A 24,699-nucleotide genomic window follows, 5' to 3' on the forward strand; every position below is an offset into this window, starting at 1 on the left:
AGCTATTTCACTCTGGGCACATAATAACATAGGGCCCTTTAGTACTGACATTTGTGTGTGGATTGGATTAGTTCTGGCAGAAGAAGAGGCAACAAAGTTGGACCTTGGTCTGCAAATATGTCCACTAGATGTCACAATAGCAATTATTTGTATCTTTGTAGATGATGCTACATATGTAAAAGAAAAAGAAAAAATCAAAGAAAATGAGCAAAGTATATAAATAACATCATGTAAATTGATTTTGATGTTATTTTTTTAGATGTAGATTGAAAATGAACACCAATGAGTTGACTGATGAACATTATCACATCATTTATTCAGAAAGTATAAATAAGGACAAATAAAGGTAGAATACTATTAACAGCAACATTTAAGTGTAAAAAAACCAACAACATTATGATTTGTACATTTTCAGAATGTGCTTGTTCTATTTTTGAACAAAGAAAACAATCTGAAGTTGTCTTTATTTTGAAGTTATCGTGCCGTGATTGTACCAGTCCGGCCCACTTGGGAGTAGATTTTTCTCCATGTGGCCCCCATCTAAAATGACTTTGACACCCCTGGACTAAATGTTTAGCTGGATGTAAACATCTAACATACATCTGTTGTTTTTCAGCCACTTACACACAAAGCCCCCTTTTATGGTCAGGATGTACACTCCTGACCCAGCACACACACGCAGACAGGGGGTAGGAATATAAAACTGATGGTTTGGCTTCTCCAAGGGAGGAGTGCCTCATCTTTTGACCTGACCTCCTCCATGTCCTGCAACCCTGAATAATGACGCTCGCTTGTAATAACGCAACTTTTGGCTCAGTAAAGTTAAAGTTAAAGTACCAATGATAGTCACACACACACACACACACACACACACTCGGTGTAGTGAAATGTGTCCTCTGCATTCGACCCATCCCCTTGTTCACCCCCTGGGAGGTGAGGGGAGCAGTGAGCAGCAGCGGTGCCGCACCCGGGAATCATTTTTGGTGATTTAATCCCCCAATTCCAACCCTTGATGCTGAGTGCCAAGCAGGGAGGAAATGGCTCCCATTTTTATAGTTTTTGGTATGACTCGGCTGGGGTTTGAACTCACAACCTTCCAGTCTCAGGGCGGACACTCTAACCACTAGACCACATGACTTCTGTCACACTTCTGCTGTGTAAGAGTTATTAACTTGACTGAAATATGCTATATATGCTATATATTGTGTGTATATGTATGTATATATATATATATATATATATATATATATATATATATATATATATATATATATATATATACAAAAGCCAAAAGCAGTGAAATTGTGTAAATGGTAAATAAAAAGAGAATACAAAGATTTGCAAATCTTTTTCAACTTATATTCAATTGAATAGACTGCAAAGACAAGATATTTAACGTTGGAACTGAAAAACATTATTTTTTGCAAATATTAGCTCATTTGGAATTTGATGCCTGCAACATGTTTCAAAAAAGCTGGCACAAGTGGCAACAAAGAGTGAGAAAGTTGTGGAATGCTCATCAAAGACTTATTTGGAACATCCCACAGGTGAACAGGCTAATTGGGAACAGGTGGGTGCCATGATTGGGTATAAAAGCAGATTCCATGAAATGCTCAGTCATTCACAAACAAGGACGGGGCGAGGGTCACCACTTTGTCAACAAATGCCTGAGCAAATTGTTTAAGAACAACATTTCTCAAGCAGCTATTGCAAGGAATTTAGGGATTTCACCATCTACGCTCCGTAATATGGTAAATGGTAAATGGGTTGTACTTGTATAGCGCTTTTCTACCTTTTTTTTAAGGAACTCAAAGTGCTTTGACACTATTTCCACATTCACCCATTCACACACACAAACACACACTGATGGCGGGAGCTGCCATGCACGGCGCTAACCAGGCCCATCTGGAGCAAGGGTGAGTGTCTTGCTCAAGGACACAACGGACGTGACTAGGATGGTAGAAGGTGGGGATTGAACCAGGAACCCTCAGATTGCTGGCACGGCCACTCTCCCAACTTCGCCACGCCGTCCCCATATCATCAAAAGGTTCAGAGAATCTGGAGAAATCACTGCACGTAAGCCATGATATTACGCACCTTGGATCCCTCAGACGGTACTGCATCAAAAAGCCACATCAGTGTGTAAAGGATATCACCACATGGGCTCAGGAACACTTCAGAAACCCACTGTCAGTAACTACAGTTGGTCGCTACATCTGTAAGTGCAAGTTAAAACTCTACTATGCAAAGCCAAAGCCATTTATCAACAACACCCAGAAACGCTGTCGGCTTCGCTGGGCCTGAGCTCATCTAAGATGGACTGATACAAAGTGGAAAAGTCTTCTGTGGTCTGACGAGTCCACATTTCAAATTGTTTTTGGAAACTGTGGACGTGGTGTCCTCCGGACCAAAGAGGAAAAGAATCATCCGGATTGTTATAGGCGCAAAGTGTAAAAGGCAGCATGTGTGATGGTATGGGGGTGAATTAGTGCCCAAGACATGGGTAACTTACACATCTGTAAAGGAGCCATTAATGCTGAAAGGTACATACAGGTTTTGAAACAACACATGTTGCCACCTAAGCAACGTTATCATGGACGCCCCTGCTTATTTCAGCAAGAAGCCAGGTGTTACAACAGTGTGGCTTCATAGTAAAAGAGTGCATGTACTAGACTGGCCTGCCTGTAGTCCAGACATTAAAAATGTGTGGTGCAATATGAAGGCTAAAATATGAGACTTAAGCTGTAAATCAAGCAAGAATGGGAAAGAATTCCACTTCAAAAATGTGTCTCCTCAGTTCCCAAACGTTTACTGAGTGTTGTTAAAAGGAAAGGCCATGTAACACAGTGGTAAAAACTTTTTTGCAATGTGTTGCTGCCATTAAATTTTAAGTTAATGATTATTTGCAAACAAATATATATGTTTCTCAGTGTGAACATGAAATATCTTGTCTTTGCAGTCTATTCAATTGAATATAAGTTGAAAAGGATTTGTTGTATTCTCTTTTTATTTACCATTTACACAACGCGACAACTTCACTGCTTTTGGCTTTTGTATATATAAACATTTTTTTCAGTTTATTCTCATACACAACGTAATATTATTAAAAAAATTTGGTATTGATTTTTTCGTTATTATTATCTACCATTCTGTTTTAATATGCAAACAAACAGCAAGTTTTAATGATAGTGCACACTCTGCCACACTATGTATTTATTTTGCCATGAAAAGCAGCATTTTAATGTTGAATCAAAATATGTTGCATGATAATTACGTGTCTGACATTTAAATTCAAGCAAACGGCCTGAAAATCAGTTGAACATTCAGTGAGTTACGCTGATTTTAATCACTGATAGACCTCTGTATCCATCCATCCATTTTATACCGCTTGTCCCTGTAGTGCAGTGGTCCCCAACCTTTATGTAACTGCGGACCGGTCAACGCTTGAAAATTTGTCCCACGGACCGGGGTGTTATTATTATTATTTTTTATATATATATATTTTTTTTTTGTCATAAAAAAATACAATCATGTGTGCTAACGGACTGTATCCCTGCAGACTGTATTGATATATATTGATATATAATGTAGGAACCAGAATATTAATAACAGAAAGAAACAACCCTTTTACTCAGTGGCCAAGTGGTTAGAGTGTCCGCCCTGAGATGGGTAGGTTGTGAGTTCAAACCCCAGCCGAGTCATACCAAAGACTATAAAAATGGGAGCCATTACCTCCCTGCTTGGCACTCAGCATCAAGGGTTGGAATTGGGGGTTAAATCACCAAAAATGATTTCCGGGCGCGGCACCGCTGCTGCCCACTGCTCCCCTCACCTCCCAGGTGGTGAACAAGAGGATGGGTCAAATGCAGAGGACACATTTCACCACACCTAGTGTGTGTGTGACTATCATTGCTACTTTAAATTAACTTGTGTGAATGAGTGTGAATGAGTGTGAATGGGGGAGGGAGGTTTTTTGGGTAAGTGTACTAATTGTAAGTGGGTTTTTTTTGTTTTTTTTTGGTACCGGTACCGGGCTGCACAAGAATTCGTTTTTTTTTTTTTTTTTAGTTCTTGTGCGGCCCGGTACCAATCGATCCACGGACCGGTACCGGGCCGCGGTCCGGTGGTTGGGGACCACTGCTGTAGTGCACTAAATACGCAGTCAATGATTCAAAAGGTGGCCGTGATGACGCATCGTTTCTTTGGCTCTTCTGCGCATGACACATCTCGCGAGAGCAGAGTGGTACCGTCTTGTAACGTCAAGTGTGCGAACTGTCGTGAAAGCACATCGACGGAGAAAGACGTGAGAAGGACGCTAATAAGTCAGTCTGATTATTTGTTCTCCAGTTTGAAATATTTACGTCGTATAAAATACATCTTTGATTCTTTATTCAAGGATAAAATGGTCTCGATGTGCTAGAAGCACTGTGCCGCTTCTCGTGCTCGTTTATTGTTAGTTAGCTTAGCTCGCTAGTTAGCTTAGCTTGTTAGCTGCTAACAGAAGTTATCAACACATCGCTAAGTAGAGATCAAGTGTGAGAGTAAAGTGTTGTGATTGTGTGAAAATGTCTACATTACACATGTTGAGAGCGTTGGTGGATCAGCGACTAACTGCTGCCGTTGAAGAAATATTTGTAGTGTTAGAAATAACGATAGCAGAATACGAGGCGGAACTTTCTAGAACAAAGGAGCAGAACAATCTACTATTGGACGCTGTTTTCAAGAAACATCAAGTTGTGTTACACAGAACAGGTTTGTTGACTTCTTACTCTCACATCTTTACTAACTTTATATTGACTAAAAACAAGAAAATTACATTTTAATGTATAATATAATCACAATGACCGCAAACATTTAAGTGTCTTGTTTGCAACTTGCTTAAAGTAAAACTAAAAATCAATAACTAGCTTGTTACTATTTGTATACACACATATACAGGCCTCCAATTGTAACTTTTTAAGGTTAAGAAAAGTGTTACCTTAAAGGAGGCTAGCTAGCTTCAGGTTCAAAATGAAAGTGCAACATCAAATATTGTTCTCCTCCAACAGCATTGTGCTCTTAATCGCACACCGACACTCCATGGAAGTAGAAGCCATTGAAATGAAGTGAAACGAAGAGATCGGCTCCGTTAGCTCGGCGGGAACATTTTCAAAATAAAGTCCATGAAGTCACCGCCATGTCTCCCGAGCCGTACGACTCTAGTGAGCATGAGCAGACGCTGCGGCGCTTCAGTATTCAGGAAGTAAGCAGTTGCGTGAAATGCATTGATAAATGATGGTTTTTCGGTCATTAAAAATGTAAACGTGTTACTAAACATCTGGAATTTCACCGCTGTGTATCATTTTAGCCCTGCGATGAGGTGGCGACTTGTCCAGGGTGTACCCCGACTTCCGCCCGATTGTAGCTGAGATAGGCTCCAGCGCCCCCCGCGACCCCGAAGGGAATAAGCGGTAGAAAATGGATGGATGGATGGATGTATCATTATACCGTTTATTGTTACATCCATAGTCCATTAACAAGTAAAAAGTCAAGGGAGGTCACGGCATGTTCTTGCCTTAAATGCCGGTCAGTTTTTTCGGGCATTACGGCAAGTCACAAGGGTGGTCACGGAAAATGCCGCGGTTGCCGTGGTTAAATTTGAGCCCTGCATATATATATATATATATATATATATATATATATATATATATATATATATATATGTATGTATATATATATATATATATATATATATATATACACACACACACACATATATAAAGGGACAAGCGGTACAAAATGGATGTATTTATATATATATATGTATATATATATATATATATATATATATATATATATATATATACATATATATATATATATATACTATATGTTCTGCCATTGAACAGTCAGAGACCAGGACTTCCTTAAAAGATTTGACAAAATGAATTCAGCAAAGGTCACAGGCAAAGTCATGCCCTGTCTACATTAAGCCAGATAACTCCTTAAACAAACAATTATTCAGCTTAAGCCCAGTGTCAGCCACACTAACCCATCGTTTAAGGTTCCCCTCCTTGGATCATTTGTTACACGGTTAAGTGCGTCGTGTATTTCTTGAATATCCACAACCTCACCCCGTCATATCTTCATAACTTTGGAACTTTAAAAGTATTTGAAAACATGACGTCTTAGAAGGACATACTTTTTAATACTTTCTGGGGAGTTGCTGGTAGATGTGGAACATGTGCAAGTAAGACCTATGCTGACCCACAGCATGTAGGAAATAAAGTAGAGGAATTTAATACAGTTATTTCTGTCAGGAGCTGGAATGCAGCTTAGTGACGAACGAGACCCCAAGGATGCAGAGACGGGAGGCAGACGCTGAGTAAAATAATATTATTTAATACAAACAAAAGGTGCACTCACATGAAGGGAAGAAAAGAACAGAAAACTCAACCACAAAAGGAGTGGGGGAATCAAAAGAAGGCGAGTGCAGAAGTAAATGCGCAAGAGACGGAACTCATTTTGTACCGGAATCATCACACGTACGCGAAGCAATGATCCGAAGCTGTCTGGTTGACAATCTGGACTGAAATAAGAGACTGATTGGCAACATGGTACAGGTGTGTCCCGGTTGCATATCAGGCAGCTGGTGTGGAAGCCTGTGAACAGCACAAGGAAGTGAAAAATACCCAATATGGGCACAGGACAGGAACTTATATACCACATACAGATAACAAGCAAACTTAAGTCCAAAACAGTTACAAAGATGTAACAATTTCCTCACTTTCGGACAAAGATATCAACCGCTATTCTCTCTGGTCATTGGAACCAATCAGATGTTAGGACCCGCCCACTGACTTTGATGGCTGAGTTTGAAAGATAAAATACATTTTATCTATCCGCGCATCTCTAGTCTGAGGCCAGATCAAAAGGTTGCGTGTTTAAATAATGTCAAGGTCAATTTGCTCTGAGGTAAGCTCCTCCCGTGATTCCTGTATGGACTTTGTTTTAGGAATGGGAATGGTGTTCTATAACTCGCATACCAGTGTACTAAAAACAATGAACAAGGCTCCGTAACTACAGGGATTTCGTGGCACAATGGTAGCATGTCTGATTCCAGCTCAGAAGTTTGCATGTTCCAATCACTTCGGGGTCATGTTTCTGTACAGCAACTCTTCCCGTTAGTCCTTTATGGACTTTGTTTTGTTTTGTGAACTGAAAAAGGTATTCCATGCCTTGCATACCACTGTCCTGTATGCAGTCGGGTCCACAATGAACAAGGAACCTTAACTTAAGTCCAAGCCCACTACTTGTGTCCTTAGGGTGTATCTAAAAGAGGTGACCTTTGCATCTCCAAAGTAAAAACCCAAGTGATGACTAAAGAGCTTTTCACACATTTTGCACCGCATCACTTCCACACCATTACACTGAGGTCCTGCACACTCACGTGGAGAAGGCATTATTCTGCTCCACGCATCGGATGCCCTTACACTTGCCCCTTTCGTCGGAGTCCTTGGTCTCATAGTAGAAGTAGAGCTGGTTCAGGCCGTTAGCGAAGGCCAGCAAGACCTACAGGAAGATGGATGACATTACTTCAAGGTGACTTCGGGTGATTTCCTGCTCAATGGGACGTCGTACTGTTACCAGACAGTAGATGAAGAGGAACTTGAGGATGTCCAGCAGCATCCTCCCCAGGGAGATCTGTAACGGTCCAAGGTGAGAGTTGGCAGTGAAGAGCGAAATGAGGCGAAGAGAGCTGAAGATGTTGGCAATGGCAAACACAGCCTCTGCTACGAGGGTCGGGTGCCACATCTCCCACTGGTTTCTGGGTTTACTACCGCTGTACTGAAGGACGAAAGAAGAGGAAGTCAACCAAACTCAGAAGAATAAAACCTATCCCAAGACGGCAGCTTACCTTGAAGTAAGCTACAATCTTGAGCGAGATGGTGGCCAGGTACAGAGAGTTCATAACAAAGTCCATGAGGTTCCACCAGTCATGAACGTAGTCTTGTAAACCTCCATCCCACATTTGCTTGATCTCAGCCCAGATGAAACCTAAAAACACATAGATCATCAACAAACAAATACCACATACAGATAACAAGCAAACTTAAGTCCAAAACAGTTACAAAGATGTAACAATTTCCTCACTTTCGGACAAAGATATCAACCGCTATTCTCTCTGGTCATTGGAACCAATCAGATGTTAGGACCCGCCCACTGACTTTGATGGCTGAGTTTGAAAGATAAAATACATTTATGTATTTAATTCCATTTGTAATGAATTATCACATTTTTAAGTAATTATTTAAAGATGTATTTATTTCAATCAATCAATTGTTGAATTTTGTCCAATTTGACCCTCCATATTTTTGGAACAGCAAGACTTCCACAATATGGACTCATTTAGCCTTTTCAAATCAAGAACACACTTATTCCAGAATGCTTAATCACTTTCATTTCAGCTATTTCTAGTTTCTTGTCTAAACTGACATTTTCTGTTTTATATTGTTCAATGTTGTAATGTTTGTATCGTTTCTAGAAAGGCACCCTATAAATAACATTGATTATTATTATTCGTATTATTCTTAAACAGAGGATTTGGTCCTTTCACATCATTTCCAACCTTTTTTTCTCCCTGAGAACTACTCATTTTTTGTCATGTTTATTTTCATAGCTTCTTTCAAGCCAAACAAAGGAAATAATAGTATTTTGCCAGAGCACATTTGTATCACTACTAGAGGTATTTTGTCAAAAATAAAGGATTTAGCGCTTTATTAATATGAGCAGCAACATTTAGAAAGTACTATATGTAGGACTTTACAATATTGCACTGCCATCTACTGGTGACTTTTGGCTACCACATGATAAATTGACGTGTAGGCGAGAGGCAGTAGCTTAGTTTCACTTTCACTTTGCCTTTTACCTCATTTTTCATTATCATCGGAATAAAACACAGGACTAAATTGTATCGTTTTATTGGTGAATAATACAACAATATACACATCATTTTAGTTAATGTAACAATTACAACAAAATAATAAAATTAATCATTTTATTACAAACAACAAAGCTTTGAGTCTTCTGCGCATGACACATCTCGCGAGAGCAGAGCAGTCATAGACGAGAGCAGAACCGTCTTGTAACGTCAAGCGTGCCAACTGTCGTGAAAGCACATTGACGCAGAAAGAAGCCAGAAGGACGCTAATAAGTCAGTCTTATTATTTGTTCTCCAGTTTGACATATTTACGTCGTATAAAATACATCTTTGAGTCTTTAATTCAGGAAAAAACCCGTCTCGGTGAGCGAGAACCTTATCGTGCTAGCAAGTTTAGCTAGCTTAGCTTGTTAGCTGCTAACAAAGAGACGCGGATGTTATCAACACATCGCTAAGTAGAGATCAAATGTGAGTGTAAAGTGTTGTGATTGTGTGAAAATGTGAGTGTAAGGTGTTGTGATTGTGTGAACATGTGAGTGTAAAGTGTTGTGATTGTGTGAACATGTGAGTGTAAGGTGTTGTGATTGTGTGAACATGTGAGTGTAAAGTGTTGTGATAGTGTGAACATGTGAGTGTAAAGTGTTGTGATAGTGTGGAAATGTGCGAACGAACGATAGCAGATTACCAGGCGGAACTCTCTAGAACGAAAGAGAACAATCAACTACTGGACGCTGTTTTCAAGAAACATCAAGTTGTGTTACACACAACAGCTTTGTTTACTTCTTACTCTCACATCTTTACTAACTTTATATTTCATTATTAACACTTTTCTTCAATAGATGCTTTGTCTTGTGGGGATGATGCAATGCTTTCATTTAGATTCTTCATGAAAACGAGACCGTTTGAGGTTGATGTTCCTCTCAGTTTGTAACAATGTGTGATTGATTGATTGAAGGAGTTATGAGAAGTTTGCATATTAAAGGCTACACTTTCATCACGGTACACATTCACTGCTACAAGAAAGCCTGAGATGGTTTCAGTTGAAATATTTGTTCACTCACACAGATAGAACACAAAGTATGTAGAAAGTAGCAAAAAGAAAACAATACTGCAAGAAAATTGCAGCAAAAGGCTTTGTATATTCCCAGTTACGAGTAACAACAACCTGTAATGTCTTGTCAAAGCTGCTTTGAAGGAAGTAAGGGATTTCCACTCCTTTGTGGCTACTGATAGGGACTTCCACATGTTGGTGGTATAGCAGGCAAACTAATTAGAACCTTTTTTGGAGTGAGATCTGGTTGAATGTGACTTGTACAACTACCTCTGGTGTTATAATGGTCAATATATTTTGAAGTATCTAGACAGGTACATGGGTATTTTAGTGGTATGGTGTATCTTGTACACCAGACCAACTGCAAGAAGATGTACTCTGTCACCTACCAAGAGCCTACCCACTTTAAGGAAATGGTTGGCTGAAAGGTGAGCCCGAGATGGACGGTTGAGTAGAAGCCCAATCATTTTGTTTTGGGTTGTCTGGAGTTTGTTTTTCAGGGCTTCCAAACATGAACTCAGTAGTCAAAGTGGGGTTAAATGAGTGCTTGTGTTAGAGTCGTAAGTGTATTTCTACCCACCAGCCGGGTGATCCTACTATGTAAGAACTAGGGTTGTACGGTGTACCAGCATTCGTATAGTATCGCAATACTAATTAATCATATTCGGTACTATGCCGCCTCTAAAAAGTACTACTACTATGATTACATCCATTTTTTTTGGCATCACAACATCTTCTTTCATTTTTTAAACATGTATCTTATGTTTATAAACTCAGGAAATACGTCCCTGGACACATGAAGACTTTGAATATGACCAATGTATGATCCTGTAACTACTTGGTATCAAAATTTGTGGTATCATCCAAAAATAATGTATAGTATCCAAACAGCAGAAGAATAAGTGATTATTACATTTTAACAGAAGTGTAGATAGAACATGTTAAAACAGAAAATAAGCAGTTTGTTCAGTCTTGTTTGTTGAATGTATTGATGATGTATGTAAAACCAGTGTTTAAGTTCACTTTGGAATTCAACAGTGAGGTGCACTTCCTCCTTTAGACAGCGAGAGGCAGCATTGCCTAGTTTACAGTAAGGAGTTCTTTTCAGGTCTACTTTAAGCTAGTTTGGTGACGCTTGCAAAAGTTTTCATCTGCTCGAATCTCATGCCAAACAAAGTATCATCGGTATGTATCGTTGAGTAGTATGTTAATTGATTGAGTTGTATTATTTAAAACTCACACACTCACCAAATACATGTTATACTGTAATCAAATCCATTTAAAGTTATAATTTCACTTCCTGATTCTGACTTACATACAACAATAAGTGAAAGTAAACATTTATTTTCAGTAACCAAAGTAGTCAACACATGAATTATTAAAAGAACATAAAGGTGACTGGCTTTCTGTCAGCGTGTCGTAGATGGTCTCCAATTCCTAAAGAGGAATTGTTGATGGATATACTCCATAAAACAGCACATAGTAAAACATGTTTTGGCAAAAGTTTGTTTTGGCCTAGCCAACAAAATGACCACAAAAAAGTATTCTGCATGATGACAAAAACATACCATGAATGTTTTTTTTAAATGATTTTGGAATTAGATTTTTTTTATTACCATGATATTGAAGTTATGGTGATGACTATGTCATTAAAAAAATATTGTTAAGTTTAGAGATAAAGTTTAGGTGTCATAGACCGTATACAGAATAAAATATTTACACACATTCTATCAGTTAGTGTAAAGTTAAGAATGCCTCAATCAATGCTGCCTTGTACTTATAAAAAAAACTTGCTCCTCATCAAATTTCCAAGTCTGTTTTTGTACTCACTTTTGAATTAATTTTAGTGGCTGGGACAAAAGGAAGTATTTCCCGTGTTTTTATTGGTTGTTTTGCTACACACTTTTAACACAACACACGAAAGAACACAAATAATGTCATTGTGTTAACAGTGTCAGTCCAAAACTATTTCTATTCTCTCTTTATCTTTTTTACTTATTTACCCAAAAGATGTCCAGCAGCCCCTTCATATTAAAGAGGAAAAGGAGGATCCACAGCCCACCCACATTAAAGAGGAAGAGGATGATCCACAGCCCACCCACATTAAAGAGGAAGAGGAGGATCCACAGCCCACCCACATTAAAGAGGAAGAGGATGATCCACAGCCCACCTACATGAAAGAGGAAGAGGAGGATCCACACATGAAAGAGAAAGAGGAGGATCCACACATGAAAGAGGAAGAGGAGGGAGAGTGTGTTGTAGAGCAGGAGGAGGAGGATGTCAGCAAGTTTCCACTGACTGTTGTCTCTGTGAAGACTGAAGAGCATGAAGACAAAGCACCTGAGTCCTCACAGCTTCATCACAGTCCAAGTAAGCACATATCATTTTATTCTCAGGGCATTCAATCCATCACAACTGGACTGTTCACTTTGTCTTAGAAGACTCATCCAAGTAGGCTTCATCACTTCATGCTCATACACTTCAAGTCTTAAATCTAATCATTGGAATTTAGAGGGAAACTGCACTTTTTTGGGGGATGTTTCTATCGTTCACAATCATTATAAAAGACATCATGGTTGATCTATATTGTTTTAAAATCACATTCTAACTCATAAATATAAATAAGCCAATGGGAGGTCCTCTATAACCATCCAAAAGTGCCAACAATACTCCATTTGCATTTTGTGGGTGAGCTCCTTTCTCACCTCGGTGCTGGTGAAAGATTATTCCAGATCATGAATCGTGCCTCTCACCTGGATAGTAGAAGGATGAGGACGTACTCTGACAAGTTGGTATCATTTGACAGCCAATTTAGACCCAGCAATGGCGAACGACACAAAAAGACACTTGACGTCACCCCCCTTTTCCGTGCGACGATTATGAATCATTCTTCATCTAAACGGAAATATAACAACATTCTATCAGTCTGCGTCATAGTGACTGCAGACCTTGTACAGTAAGTGATGTTTTATTTCGTTTGTTGGCTCTTAGGAAGTTTGCAGTGTGTAATATTCAGTGAATTTTATTTTTTTATTTTGTATTTAGTCTTTGTTTAACAGGTAAAATCCCATTGAGATCAAATATTTCTTTTCCAAGGGAGACCTGGCCAAGAGAGCAGCAGCAAGGTTACATTAAAAACTGAAAACAACACTTAAAACATCAAATGTACAACATTAAAACTTGCTGACATAACACATGTGCATACAGACAAGGTGGACTGCAATCATTTCACAGAAGCTTTAAACTCATTCAATGTAACAAGGGTTTGAAGTTGAATATTGGATTGTAGGTTATTCCAAGTCTTCGCTGCTGAAAACCTAAATGCTTTCTTGCCCAGTTCAGTTCTTACTTTGGGGACGACAAACTGCAGAACAATCATTAAAAGAAGATTGTGACTTCCTTGTTTCTTTGTAAAAATACAAGACAGATAAGATGGGGTGATACCCAGAATGGTTTTGTAGATGAACACATACCAATGATTGAGGCGTCGAGCACATAAAGATGTCCAGTTAACCATTGAGTATAACACACAATGGTGAGTAAGTTAACCATTGAGTATAACACACAATGGCGAGTAAGTTAACTATTGAGTATAACACACAATGGTGAGTAAGTTAACCATTGAGTGTAACACACAATGGTGAGTAAGTTAACCATTGAGTATAACACACAATGGTGAGTAAGTTAACTATTGAGTATAACACACAATGGTGAGTAAGTTAACCATTAAGTGTAACACACAATGGTGAGTAAGTTAACCATTGAGTATAACACACAAGGTGAGTAAGTTGGTGATGAATCTCAGTGCCCCGTGGTACACACTATCCAGCTTGTGGGGACAACCAACAGTAGCATTCATGTACAACACATCTCCATAGTCAATAACAGGTAAAAAGGTTGTTTCCACCAATTTCTGTTTCACAGTAAAAGAAAAGCAAGACTTGTTTCTATAATAAAATCCCAGTAAAAGTTTCAGGTTTTTTTTTTTTACAACATACTGAATGTGCTCTTTAAAACTCAAGTGGTCATCAATTAAAAATCTTAAATATTTAAAAGAAGATACCAACATAATTTGTTGCCCATTTCTTGTTCAAATGTTCTCACACAGTGCTGATCTTACAGTTTTTGATGTGGTAAAGAACATACACTTTGTTTTCTCTGCATTTAAAAACAGTTGAAGATAGCAAAGTTGTTCTTGTACTCTGTCAAATGCTTGTTGTAGATATTTAAAAGCCTCAGCAGGAGTGGGTGCTGTGCAGTATATGACAGTATCATCAGCGTAGGAATGGAAAGTTGAGTTCGGAATATTCTGTCAAAGATGATTAATTATTAATTAATAATGGGCCCAACACAGAACCTTGAGGGACACCCTTTTCCACTTGCAGTCCGTCCGAGAAGGAACCTTCTATCTGAACAGCCTAAGTTCTACTTGTGAGGTCATTTGCAAACCATCCAACTGCTTGCTGAGAAAAACCAATAGCTGAAAGACATTTGATTAAAATGACATGATCAACAGTATCAAATGCCTTTGAAAAGTCAATAAAGAGGGACAGACAGCACTGCTTCTTGTCAAGAGCTTCAGTTACATCATTTATAAACTTCATAGCAGCAGTAACAGTACTGTGATTTCTGCCAAAATCTGACTGAAATGGTGAGGGAATAAAGTTGGTGTCCAACAAGTCTTTTATCTGTTCACTGATAAGGGATTCAAGCACTTTTGCCAGAACAGAGAGTTTAGAGATCGGTCTGTAATTATTTAGATTACTAGGGTCACCTCCTTTTAATAGGGGGATTACAAGGGCAGATTTCCAATCCAAGGGGATTTCATTTGAAATTAGAGTACGGTTAAAAATGTGAGTCAGTGGTCCAGCTATAATTTCAGCTGCCAACTTTAGGAAGAGCGGCTCCAACTTATCTGAGCCAGCTGACTTTCTAGGCTTAAGTTTTTTTTAGAGCCCTCATGACCTCTGTTGTGGTAAAGGGCGTAAAGTTAAAAACCTGGGTATTTTCAACGGTTCTTTCCGGAGTTAGCGGAACTTCAGTAAAGTTGTCAGAATTATAGAGAAAACCAGAGGAAATAAAATGATTATTATAATGACTACCCATTTCTCACGGATAAATCATGCAGGTAAGGTTGGATTTCATCATACACCTTTGCGTCTTGCGAGGACGTCCATGTAAACAAACAAGGACTAGGACCCCACATCTGCCACCCGTGACTGCATATCCATTTAACTAACTAACTATTATTCAATCATCACCATATTTCATGTTTGTCCTGTTGTTGGTTAATAAAAGTCCACAACCATAAAAGACTTCCAGTAGGATGTGTAATAAGAGCTATAAATGATTTAGATATGATAGTTTTTATGCATATATTTGATTAGGCCAACCTCACATCATGTGGATGGTTGGCATAAGAGCTGCAAAGTAAAATACAGTAACACCTCTTTTGCGTTCTATGTTCTGCAGACGTCCAGCGGGTGTCAGCGGGGAGTCATGAAGAGGAGTGGCACACCAGTGTGAGACAGAAGGAGCTACAGGCCCCCTCCCACATTAAAGAGGAGCAGCTTCATGATGAAGATGAAGCTCAGTCCTCACAGCTTCATCACAGTCAAAGTGAGGAGAACAGAGGGGCGGAGCTTGTAAGTCAACACATCACAGAAGCTGATGGAGAGCATTGTGAAGATATCAAGTCAGAACCAGACAGCATCTTTACTCCACTGTCAGACATGGACCACATGATGTCACACTCTTCTGATCACAGTGACCACATCCAAAAACCTTTGGAGAGTAAAAATGACTCTAAAGGTGATAGGAGACATCACACTAACAACAAACACTTTGACTGCTCTGAATGTGGGAAATCATTTAGAAGGAAGTATAATTTTACAGTACACATGAGAATACATACTGGAGAGAAACCTTTTACTTGCTCTGTTTGTAAGAAGAGTTTCTACACAAAGCGTCACATGACCACACACATGAGAACACACACTGGAGAGAAACAGTTTGCTTGCTCAGCTTGTGCTAAAAGATTCAACACCAAGTATGAAATGATATCACACATGAGAACACACACAGGTGAGAAACCTTTTACTTGCTCTGTTTGTAAGAAGAGTTTCTCCAGAAAGCGTAACATGACCACCCACATGAGAACACACACTGGAGAGAAACATTTTGCTTGCTCAGCTTGTGCTAAAAGTTTCAACACCAAGTATGAAATGATATCACACATGAGAACACACAGGTGAGAAACCTTTTACTTGCTCTTTTTGTAAGAAGAGTTTCTCCAGAAAGGGTGAAATGACCACACACATGAGAACACACACTGGAGAGAAACCTTTTGCTTGCTCAGCTTGTGCTAAAAGATTCAACACTAGGAATTACATGATATTACACATTAGAACACACACAGGTGAGAAACCTTTTACTTGCTCTGTTTGTAAGAAGAATTTCTCCAGTAAGCAAATTATGACCACACACGTGAGAACACACACTGGAGAGAAACCTTTTGCTTGCTCAGCTTGTGCTAAAAGATTCAACACTAAGAAGAAAATTATATTACACATGAGAACACACACAGGTGAGAAACATTTTACTTGCTCTGTTTGTAAGAAGAGTTTCTCCAGCAAGGAAATCATGACCACACACATGAGAACACACACTGGAGAGAAACCGTTTAGTTGCACTGTGTGTGATAAGATGTTCAGGTATAAGTATCAGGTCAGTAAACACAAGTGTGTAACAGTCATGGAAGCTGCAGGGATGTAAAAACACTTAAACAGTGATTGTGCTAAATGTAGTTTAAAAACACAGCATGTTTAATAAGAATGTATATTTGATGTTGTATGTAGTGCTTCTCATCTTCTAGTCTTATATGTTGTCCTGTAGTTACTTTATAAGTTGTGTGCATGTATTGAATATTATATATGTAGCTACTATTGTATTTTATTTTATCATTGTTGAAGAGAGGACATCTTATTTTCATGTGGTTTTTTTTTTGTGTCTTATAAAATCAATTTGTTTCCATTGCATTTTATTGTTATTATCCAATTAAAAGTATGAATGAATAAAATGTTTAACAAAATGTGGACTGGTAGATTAGCAGCATTGTTACATCATGGATGTTAGCTACTGCAAAACATCAACAAAGAAGAAAAATGCTGAAGTTAGCAACACATCACTGAACTTTAGAGCCATCGTGAGTGGAGTTGCTTGTTTTTATTGCTGCATTTGTACTTATTTCACCTCACATCTTCACTTTTAATCCTAAAGTCTTCTTCACATATATTGTTGTAGGCTTCTAACATTTATGTTTCTGATGTGTGTGTGTCGTCTGTGGAAAGGGTTGTTGTCCCTTGTGGATCCAATTGTTCACTTGCACATATACATCTTCATCATCATCATCATCATCATCATCGGCCCACTACTGGACGAAACCTTAGCATTAATGTTTTAATATAAGTGTGACCTCATTATTCCTTGATAATAAGACTAAAAATACAGATTTAAGCACTGAGTGCTTTTTGTAGTATTCCAACTCGCCACACTGAGAAGTGGGGGCGATCATGAGCTAGCAGATGCATGTTGCTTGATTGAGACTTTTATTAGTAGATTGCACAGTGAAGTACATATTCCGTACAATTGACCACTAAATTGTAACACCCGAATACGTTTTTCAACTTGTTTAAGTCTAGGTCCACTTAAATCGATTTATGATACAGATATATACTATTTTCATAATACAGTCATCACACAAGATAATCATCACAGTATATAAATGTAATTATTTACATTATTTACAATCCGGGGTGTGGGGGGGGGGTACGTTTGGTTGGTATCAACACTTCAGTCAGAGAAATTGACATTGGAACAGTGTAGGTCTGACTTGGTACATATGTACAGCAAGTAGTGGACATAAAGAGAGAGATCAGAAATTATAAGAAAAAGTGACTACATTTGATTGTTTACATTTGATTATTTACAATCCGAAGAGGTATGATGAGGAAGGGAGGGTGTTAGTCAAGGGTTGAAGTTGCCTGGAGGTGTTGTTTTATTGCGGTTTTGGAGGATAGAGATGCCCTTTCTTTTACACCTGTTGGGAGCTCATTCCACATTGATGTGGCATAGAAAGAGTATGAGTTAAGACCTTTGTTAGATGGGAATCTGGGTTTAACGTGGTTAGTGGAGCTCCCCCTGGTGTTGTGGTTATGGCGGTCATTTACGTTAAGGAAGTAGTTTGACATGTACTTGGGTATCAGGGAGGTGTAGCGGATTTTATAGACTAGGCTCAGTGCAAGTTGTTTTACTCTGTCCTCCACCCTGAGCCAGCCCACTTTGGAGAAGTGGGTAGGAGTGAGGTGTGATCTGGGGTGGAGGTCTAGAAGTAATCTGACTAGCTTGTTCTGGGATGTTTGGAGTCTAGATTTGAGGGTTTTGGAGGTGCTAGGGTACCAGGAGGTGCATGCGTAATGGAAAAAGGGTTGAACGAGAGTTCCCTCCAGAATCTTCATGGTGCTTTTGTTGACCAGAGAGGAGATTCTACAGAGAAATCTTGTTCGTTGGTTGACCTTTTTGATGACCTTGGTTGCCATTTTATCTCAGGAAAGATTAGCCTCTAGAATGGAACCTAGGTAGGTGACCTCATCTTTCCTGGTGATAACAATGTCACCCAATTTTATAGTGAAGTCACTGACTTTCCTAAGGTTGATGTGGGACCCAAAGAGGATGGATTCTGTTTTACCCAAGTGTATGGATAGCTTGTTGTCAGCGAGCCAGGTGCAAGTTCTACAGAGTTCAGCACTGAGGATTTTCTCCACCTGTGACTTGTCCTTGTCGGATACCAGCAGGGCCAAGTCATCCGCAAACAAGAACAATTCACAGTCGCATGCAGATGACAAGTCGTTTATGTATATTAGGAACAGTAAAGGCCCTAATATACTGCCTTGGGGGACTCCACAGCTCACTGGGAGGGGGGGGCACGGTGCCGTTCAACTCAACCACCTGTTCCCTCCCCTCCAAGTAAGATTGCATCCAGCTCGATGAGGTTTTATCAAATCCGATTGCTCTGAGCTTATCCAACAGTATAGCATGGTCAACGGTGTCAAAGGCCTTCTGAAGGTCCAGTGTGACCATGCCGCAGTATTTGCCCACGTCCACCTCATGTTTGATGTGGTCAGTCAGATAGAGAAGGCATGTGTCAGTGGAGTGGTTAGTTCTGAAGTCAGATAGAGAAGTCATGTGTCAGTGGAGTGGTTAGTTCTGAAGTCAGATATAGAAGGCATGTGTCAGTGGAATGGTTAGTTCTGAAGTCAGATAGAGAAGGCATGTGTCAGTGGAGTGGTTAGTTCTGAAGTCATATAGAGAAGGCAAGTGTCAGTGGAGTAGTTAGTTCTGAAGTCAGATAGAGAAGGCATGTGTCAGTGGAGTGGTTAGTTCTGAAGTCAGATAGAGAAGGCATGTGTCAATGGAGTGGTTAGTTCTGAAGTCAGATAGAGAAGGCATGTGTCAGTGGAGTGGTTAGTTCTGAAGTCAGATATAGAAGGCATGTGTCAGTGGAGTGGTTAGTTCTGAAGTCAGATAGAGAAGGCATGTGTCAGTGGAGTGGTTAGTTCTTAAGGCGGATTGGAATTTGTACATGAGTTTATTAGTGGCAAAGTAACTATCGACCTGTTCATAAACTATTTTTTCCATTACTTTCGAAATGGAACTGAGAATAGAAACAGGTCGGTAGTTGCCAGGTTCCAATTTGCTTCCTTTTTCAAAGAGGGGAGTTAGTCTTGCTATCTTAAAGTCTTTTGGTACTTGGCCTTGTGTAATTGAGAGGTTTATTATGTGCGTGATGATTGGGGCAATGATGAAGGCAGAGTCCCTGAGGAATCTGGAGGGGATATTGTCAAGGCTGGTGGCCTTGTTTGGGTGGAGCGCGCTCAATTTTTTAAACACCTCATCAGCTGTGACCATTTCTAATTTGAAATCATTGTTGGATACTCCTAGCTTTGTGTAGAAGGCATTAATGTGTTCTACACCAAAGCGACCAGAGTGGTGGGACAGCTTGTTGACAAGAGTTGTGGCTATGCTGGTGAAAAAGGTGTTAAGTCTGCTTACTACCTCCATTATGTCTGTAATGAGGGAGTCACCCTCCTTGATGCTGATGTTGGTGAGTCTGGTTTTAAGTTTCTGGCTGCAACCAGGAAGCTGGTTGTTGAGAATTTTCCAGAGCTCACGTGGCTTATTTGTGTTTTCCTTTGTGTGATTGTCTTCCTTTGCTACGGCGGTCAAGTTGCTTTCACGGTGGATATTTGCCTCCGGAGCTCCAGCGGAAGCTCCCCCTCACTGTGCCCACACTGCTCTCTCATGCTGCGGGGAGATTGCAGGAGAGGTGCCGCTCTCAACACTACTTTATGCTTAGGGACCGTCAATAAATTACTATTGTCTTCTAAGATGTATATCTGCTACATCAAAACACTGATTCATCTAAAAGGAGGTCAAATAAATAGTCCTACCTCCTTAATAACGTGCCAACGTGCACGCCCATTATTTCCTACTTTTATCATTCATATCCAGTGAGTGTGAATGTTGTCTGTCTATCTGTGTTGGCCCTGTGATGAGATGGCGACTTGTCCAGGGTGTACCCCGCCTTCCACCCAATTGTAGCTGAGATAGGCTACAGCGCCCCCCGCGGCCCCGAAGGGAATAAGCGGTAGAAAATGGATGGATGGATATCCAGTTTTATATAATATACACCCTTTTTTTTTATAGGGTTTTATTAAAAAAAAAAAAAACATTTGCATATTAAAAATCTTGGTTTATTTTTAAAAGATTCCTAAATCACTTAAAATACCAAATTCACTTAATATTTTAAGTGCTTTTCTCTAGTGTCATTCATGCCTTTTTGTTTTAAAATTTAAGTTTCATTGGAGGGACAAGCAGTAGAAAATGGATGAAAGGATGGATTTTATAATACATTTTTGATATTGATAACCATGGTTACTTTTCAACCTCCCGCTACAACTACGAATGTCCAACATAAAATTAACTCTCAATTGGAGCTAATAAGAAATATATATACATTGATAATTATCTGTACAATATTTATCATGCACCCCTACTACTAACATAAAGCTGACGTGCATGCTTTTTTTAAAGGTGCCATATGTAATCATGTGGCCAGAAAAGGTACTGCAATCACAGTCAAAATGCTGTAGTCCCCCTCCTCTCTCCCTGACTGAGGTTGCCAGATACGCAGCCGAATCCAGCTCCATGGACTGGGCCATTCCAAGGAACTTCCAACTTCCACTGCCTCTTACTAAGGGTTGAGGTGCTGGGACCATAAATGCTGAATAGACAAGCATTTTGTCAATAACAAATCTCTAGCCAACACATTTTACACAGAATTAGGCTATTTTCAGGAAGAAGTGCAATCCTGCCTGCATACAATATCACAACAAATAGCAACCATATGGTTGTTGTCAGTACTATCAGAAAACCAAGACTAAAACAAACTACAACCAACACTAGCAAAGGTTCTACTGGTGAAAATAAGCAGAGCATGCTTAGCAGCCTAATGTACGCCCAAAACTAAAGAGACATTTTACTAATGTGTGTCTATAGGCTACACCAATGAGGAATTATTTGATCATGTGATGTGTCTGTCTCCATACCTTTCACATTGCCATGACGACAGCCGTGCTAATGTTGGAACACATTTCCTCAGCCTATCAGCATGTTGAGAAGGAAATAGGCACTGACACTACACATATCCACATTGGTTTTATTTATGGAAAATATATTTTACCTTGTCAGTTCAAATACACATGGACATACAGGATAACAGGCATATATTTCCCCCGTTAGCTTATATGTGGATGTGTCATTGACCGGGCTAGCATGCTAAGCATTACACTAGGAGCTGAGCACCATCCCACTAAGCATTGGTTGCAGGAACATACTAGCTTTGTTAGACAAGATCATAGACTGTATTGGACAATATAGTTGACATACCAAATGTCCATTTCCATTTATTACAAGTAATAAGAAAAGGTAAATGCCTGACTTACCTTTCAAGAAGGAAATTAGCAAGTTTGGCATCAGATGAAAAAATCTTCTCTGCCTTCAATTGTCTCCATCTTTCAAAGGCATCCCTGATACAAATCCTCATTTTGTTCCTGGCTTTGTCATGAATAAGTTGAAAATGGTAACGAGGCCTTTTAGATTGACTAAGGTCTGACATGTTTAGTAACTTTACCAGTGGCAGTAGCCAGACGAAGATGACGGTGTGTAACTGGCAACCTGGATGTGACACACTCACAGACTTTCTAGTTGGTCAAACGGTAGAGGGCGGGACATGGAAATGAAAACAATAACAAGATTCCGGGGCTTTTAATCTAATTATGAAGTGAGCATATCCCAGCTGAACTACTGTTATCAGTTATAGAGGTATTGGAAAAGAACATGATTTATTAACGCCTTTTGACATATCAGGGACATTTAATGATCACTTGACATGCAAATGCTACATATGACACCTTTAATATTGCTAAATTAACACAACACATCAGTTTAGGTAATCCCTGCATATTTACTGCTCCTGTTGTGTTCTAATTAAATTAAGTAATTCATTCATTCATTTATACAGCACACATTCTCATATTGTGTATTAATTACGATACATTGTTATATTGTTATATTGCAGTAACAGCCAAACTGATGTTGAACATATTGACGGACTATCCGTGACTGGTGAATTTATAAAATGAAATGTCTTTTTGTAAAACTGAAAGTGAAATAAAAACCATTGTTTTTTATTTTTGCAAGAAGTGAGAAACAGCGCCCTCTGGCGTGAGTGTAAAATCTTACAGCACCTGGTATTCCCAGGCGGTCTCCCATCCAAGTACTAACCAGGCCCGACCCTGCTTAGCTTCCGAGAAGCTTCCGAGATCGGACGAGATCGGGCGTGTTCAGGGTAGTATGGCCGTAAGCCGAAAGACGAGGTGAAAACAACCTTTTTAAATGTAACTCTTACAGACGGGGTGAGAGACAATTATTATTTATCTTAGAGCCTGGCGCGCATGCGTACACTAATGTGCTTTTTCTGGCTGTGTGAGGTGCAGCTCTCCATCCATTGTCTCTTTTGGGGTGGCAGGGGGTGCTGGAGCCTATCCCAGCTGCATTCAGATGCCACCTCATCACAGCTCTCAACACTACTTTATAATTAGGGACCGTCAATAAATCACTATTGTCTTGAAAAATGTATATCTGCTACATCAAAACACTGATTCATCTAAAAGAAGGTAAATAATTAGTCATACCTCCTTATTGTGCATGCCCATTATTTCATAATTCTAACATATATATCTATGTTTAATATAAAAAAATAAGGATATTTTCCCAATAGTCTCCATGTCATACAACTTAGTAACCTAATTCCACTTATTAGTCATGCTAACCTTTTAGTGTAACGCACACCCTTTTATTTTAAAATAGGGTTTTATTAAAAAAAAGTTTTTGAATAAAGATCATGTGCATGATAAGTCTTATACAGAAAATTATCAACATTTTTTTAGCTCCAAATGAGAGTCAAGTTGGTTTTATGTTGGATAGTCGTAGTTGTTGCGGGAGCTAAAAATGAAACCATGGTTTTCAGTATTACAAATTTATATAAAATCCAATTAAACTTACATTTTAAAACAAAAAGGTGTGAAACACATTCGAGAAAACACTTCAAATATCAAGTGAATTTGGGATTTTAGGTCATATGACCAGGAATCTATTGAAAAGAAACATTTGTTTTTAATATTAAAATGTTTTTGATCCTATTTTAAAATAAAAGGACTAATATAAAGTGGAATTTGGTTACTAAGTTGCATGATGACATGGAGGCTTTTAAAACAAATAATTATTGTTTACATTAAAAAAATATTTAAATTATAAAATCAGGAACGATATTAAAAATGTAGGACTATTTATTTGACCTCCTTTTAGATGAATCAGTGTTTTGATGTAGCAGATATACATCTTCGAAGACAACAGTGATTTATTGACGGTCCCTAAGCATAAAGTAGTGTTGAGAGCGGCACCTCTCCTGCAATCTCCCCGCAGCATGAGAGAGCAGTGTGGGCACAGTGAGGGGGAGCTTCCGCTGGAGCTCCGGAGGCAAATATCCACCGTGAAAGCAACTTGACCGCCGTAGCAAAGGAAGACAATCACACAGCCAGAAAAAGCACATTAGTGTACGCATGCGCGCCAGGCTCTTGGATAATTAGTCGTTTTCTCCCATCCAGTCTGTAAGAGTTCCATTTAAAAAGTTTGGTTTTACCTCGTCTTTCGGCTTACGGCCATACTACCCTGAACACGCCCGATCTCGTCCGATCTCGGAATCTAAGCAGGGTCGGGCCTGGTTAGTACTTGGATGGGAGACCGCCTGGGAATACCAGGTGCTGTAAGCTTTTACACTCACGCCAGAGGGCGCTACAAAGTGCTGAGACTACAGCTGTTGTGATTCATGTATTGCTTTAATTGCAACTATTCCAAAATAAGGGAATATATTCGGTTATTATAATACAATTCCACTTAATATTTACAACTACAGTTGAAAGTACAAACCTTTACAACAGGATTTCAAACACAAATACCAACTAGAGCAATATTTAGATTGATTTAAAAATAATGGTGTGGTCTTTTGCAGTCAGTCAACCTCGCCCACGCCTCCTACCACTCCGTCCTG

At 39.2% G+C, this 24,699-nt stretch overlaps 1 protein-coding gene, 1 non-coding gene and 1 pseudogene across 2 annotated transcripts in view; 2 read left to right on the plus strand and 1 right to left on the minus strand.

The window, feature by feature from the left end:
- The window catches only part of LOC133570632 (uncharacterized), a 296,050-nt gene extending 283,641 nt beyond the window's left edge, over window positions 1-12,409 (plus strand). The window contains exon 2 of the mRNA XM_072916564.1: window positions 11,982-12,409. Within this exon, the coding sequence (XP_072772665.1) occupies window positions 11,982-12,409 (428 nt within the window). The remainder of the gene's footprint in view (window positions 1-11,981) is intronic.
- A 10,416-nt stretch (window positions 12,410-22,825) lies between these two features.
- Window positions 22,826-22,955, minus strand: LOC133571250 (5S ribosomal RNA; annotated as a pseudogene).
- A 1,347-nt stretch (window positions 22,956-24,302) lies between these two features.
- On the plus strand, window positions 24,303-24,421 carry LOC133571187 (5S ribosomal RNA). The gene has a single exon (XR_009810343.1). It is a non-coding gene; the product is annotated as a 5S ribosomal RNA (ribosomal RNA).
- The last annotated feature ends 278 nt before the right edge of the window (window positions 24,422-24,699 follow it).

This window comes from Nerophis lumbriciformis, linkage group LG28 (assembly GCF_033978685.3).
Source record: "Nerophis lumbriciformis linkage group LG28, RoL_Nlum_v2.1, whole genome shotgun sequence".
Taxonomy (NCBI): domain Eukaryota; kingdom Metazoa; phylum Chordata; class Actinopteri; order Syngnathiformes; family Syngnathidae; genus Nerophis; species Nerophis lumbriciformis.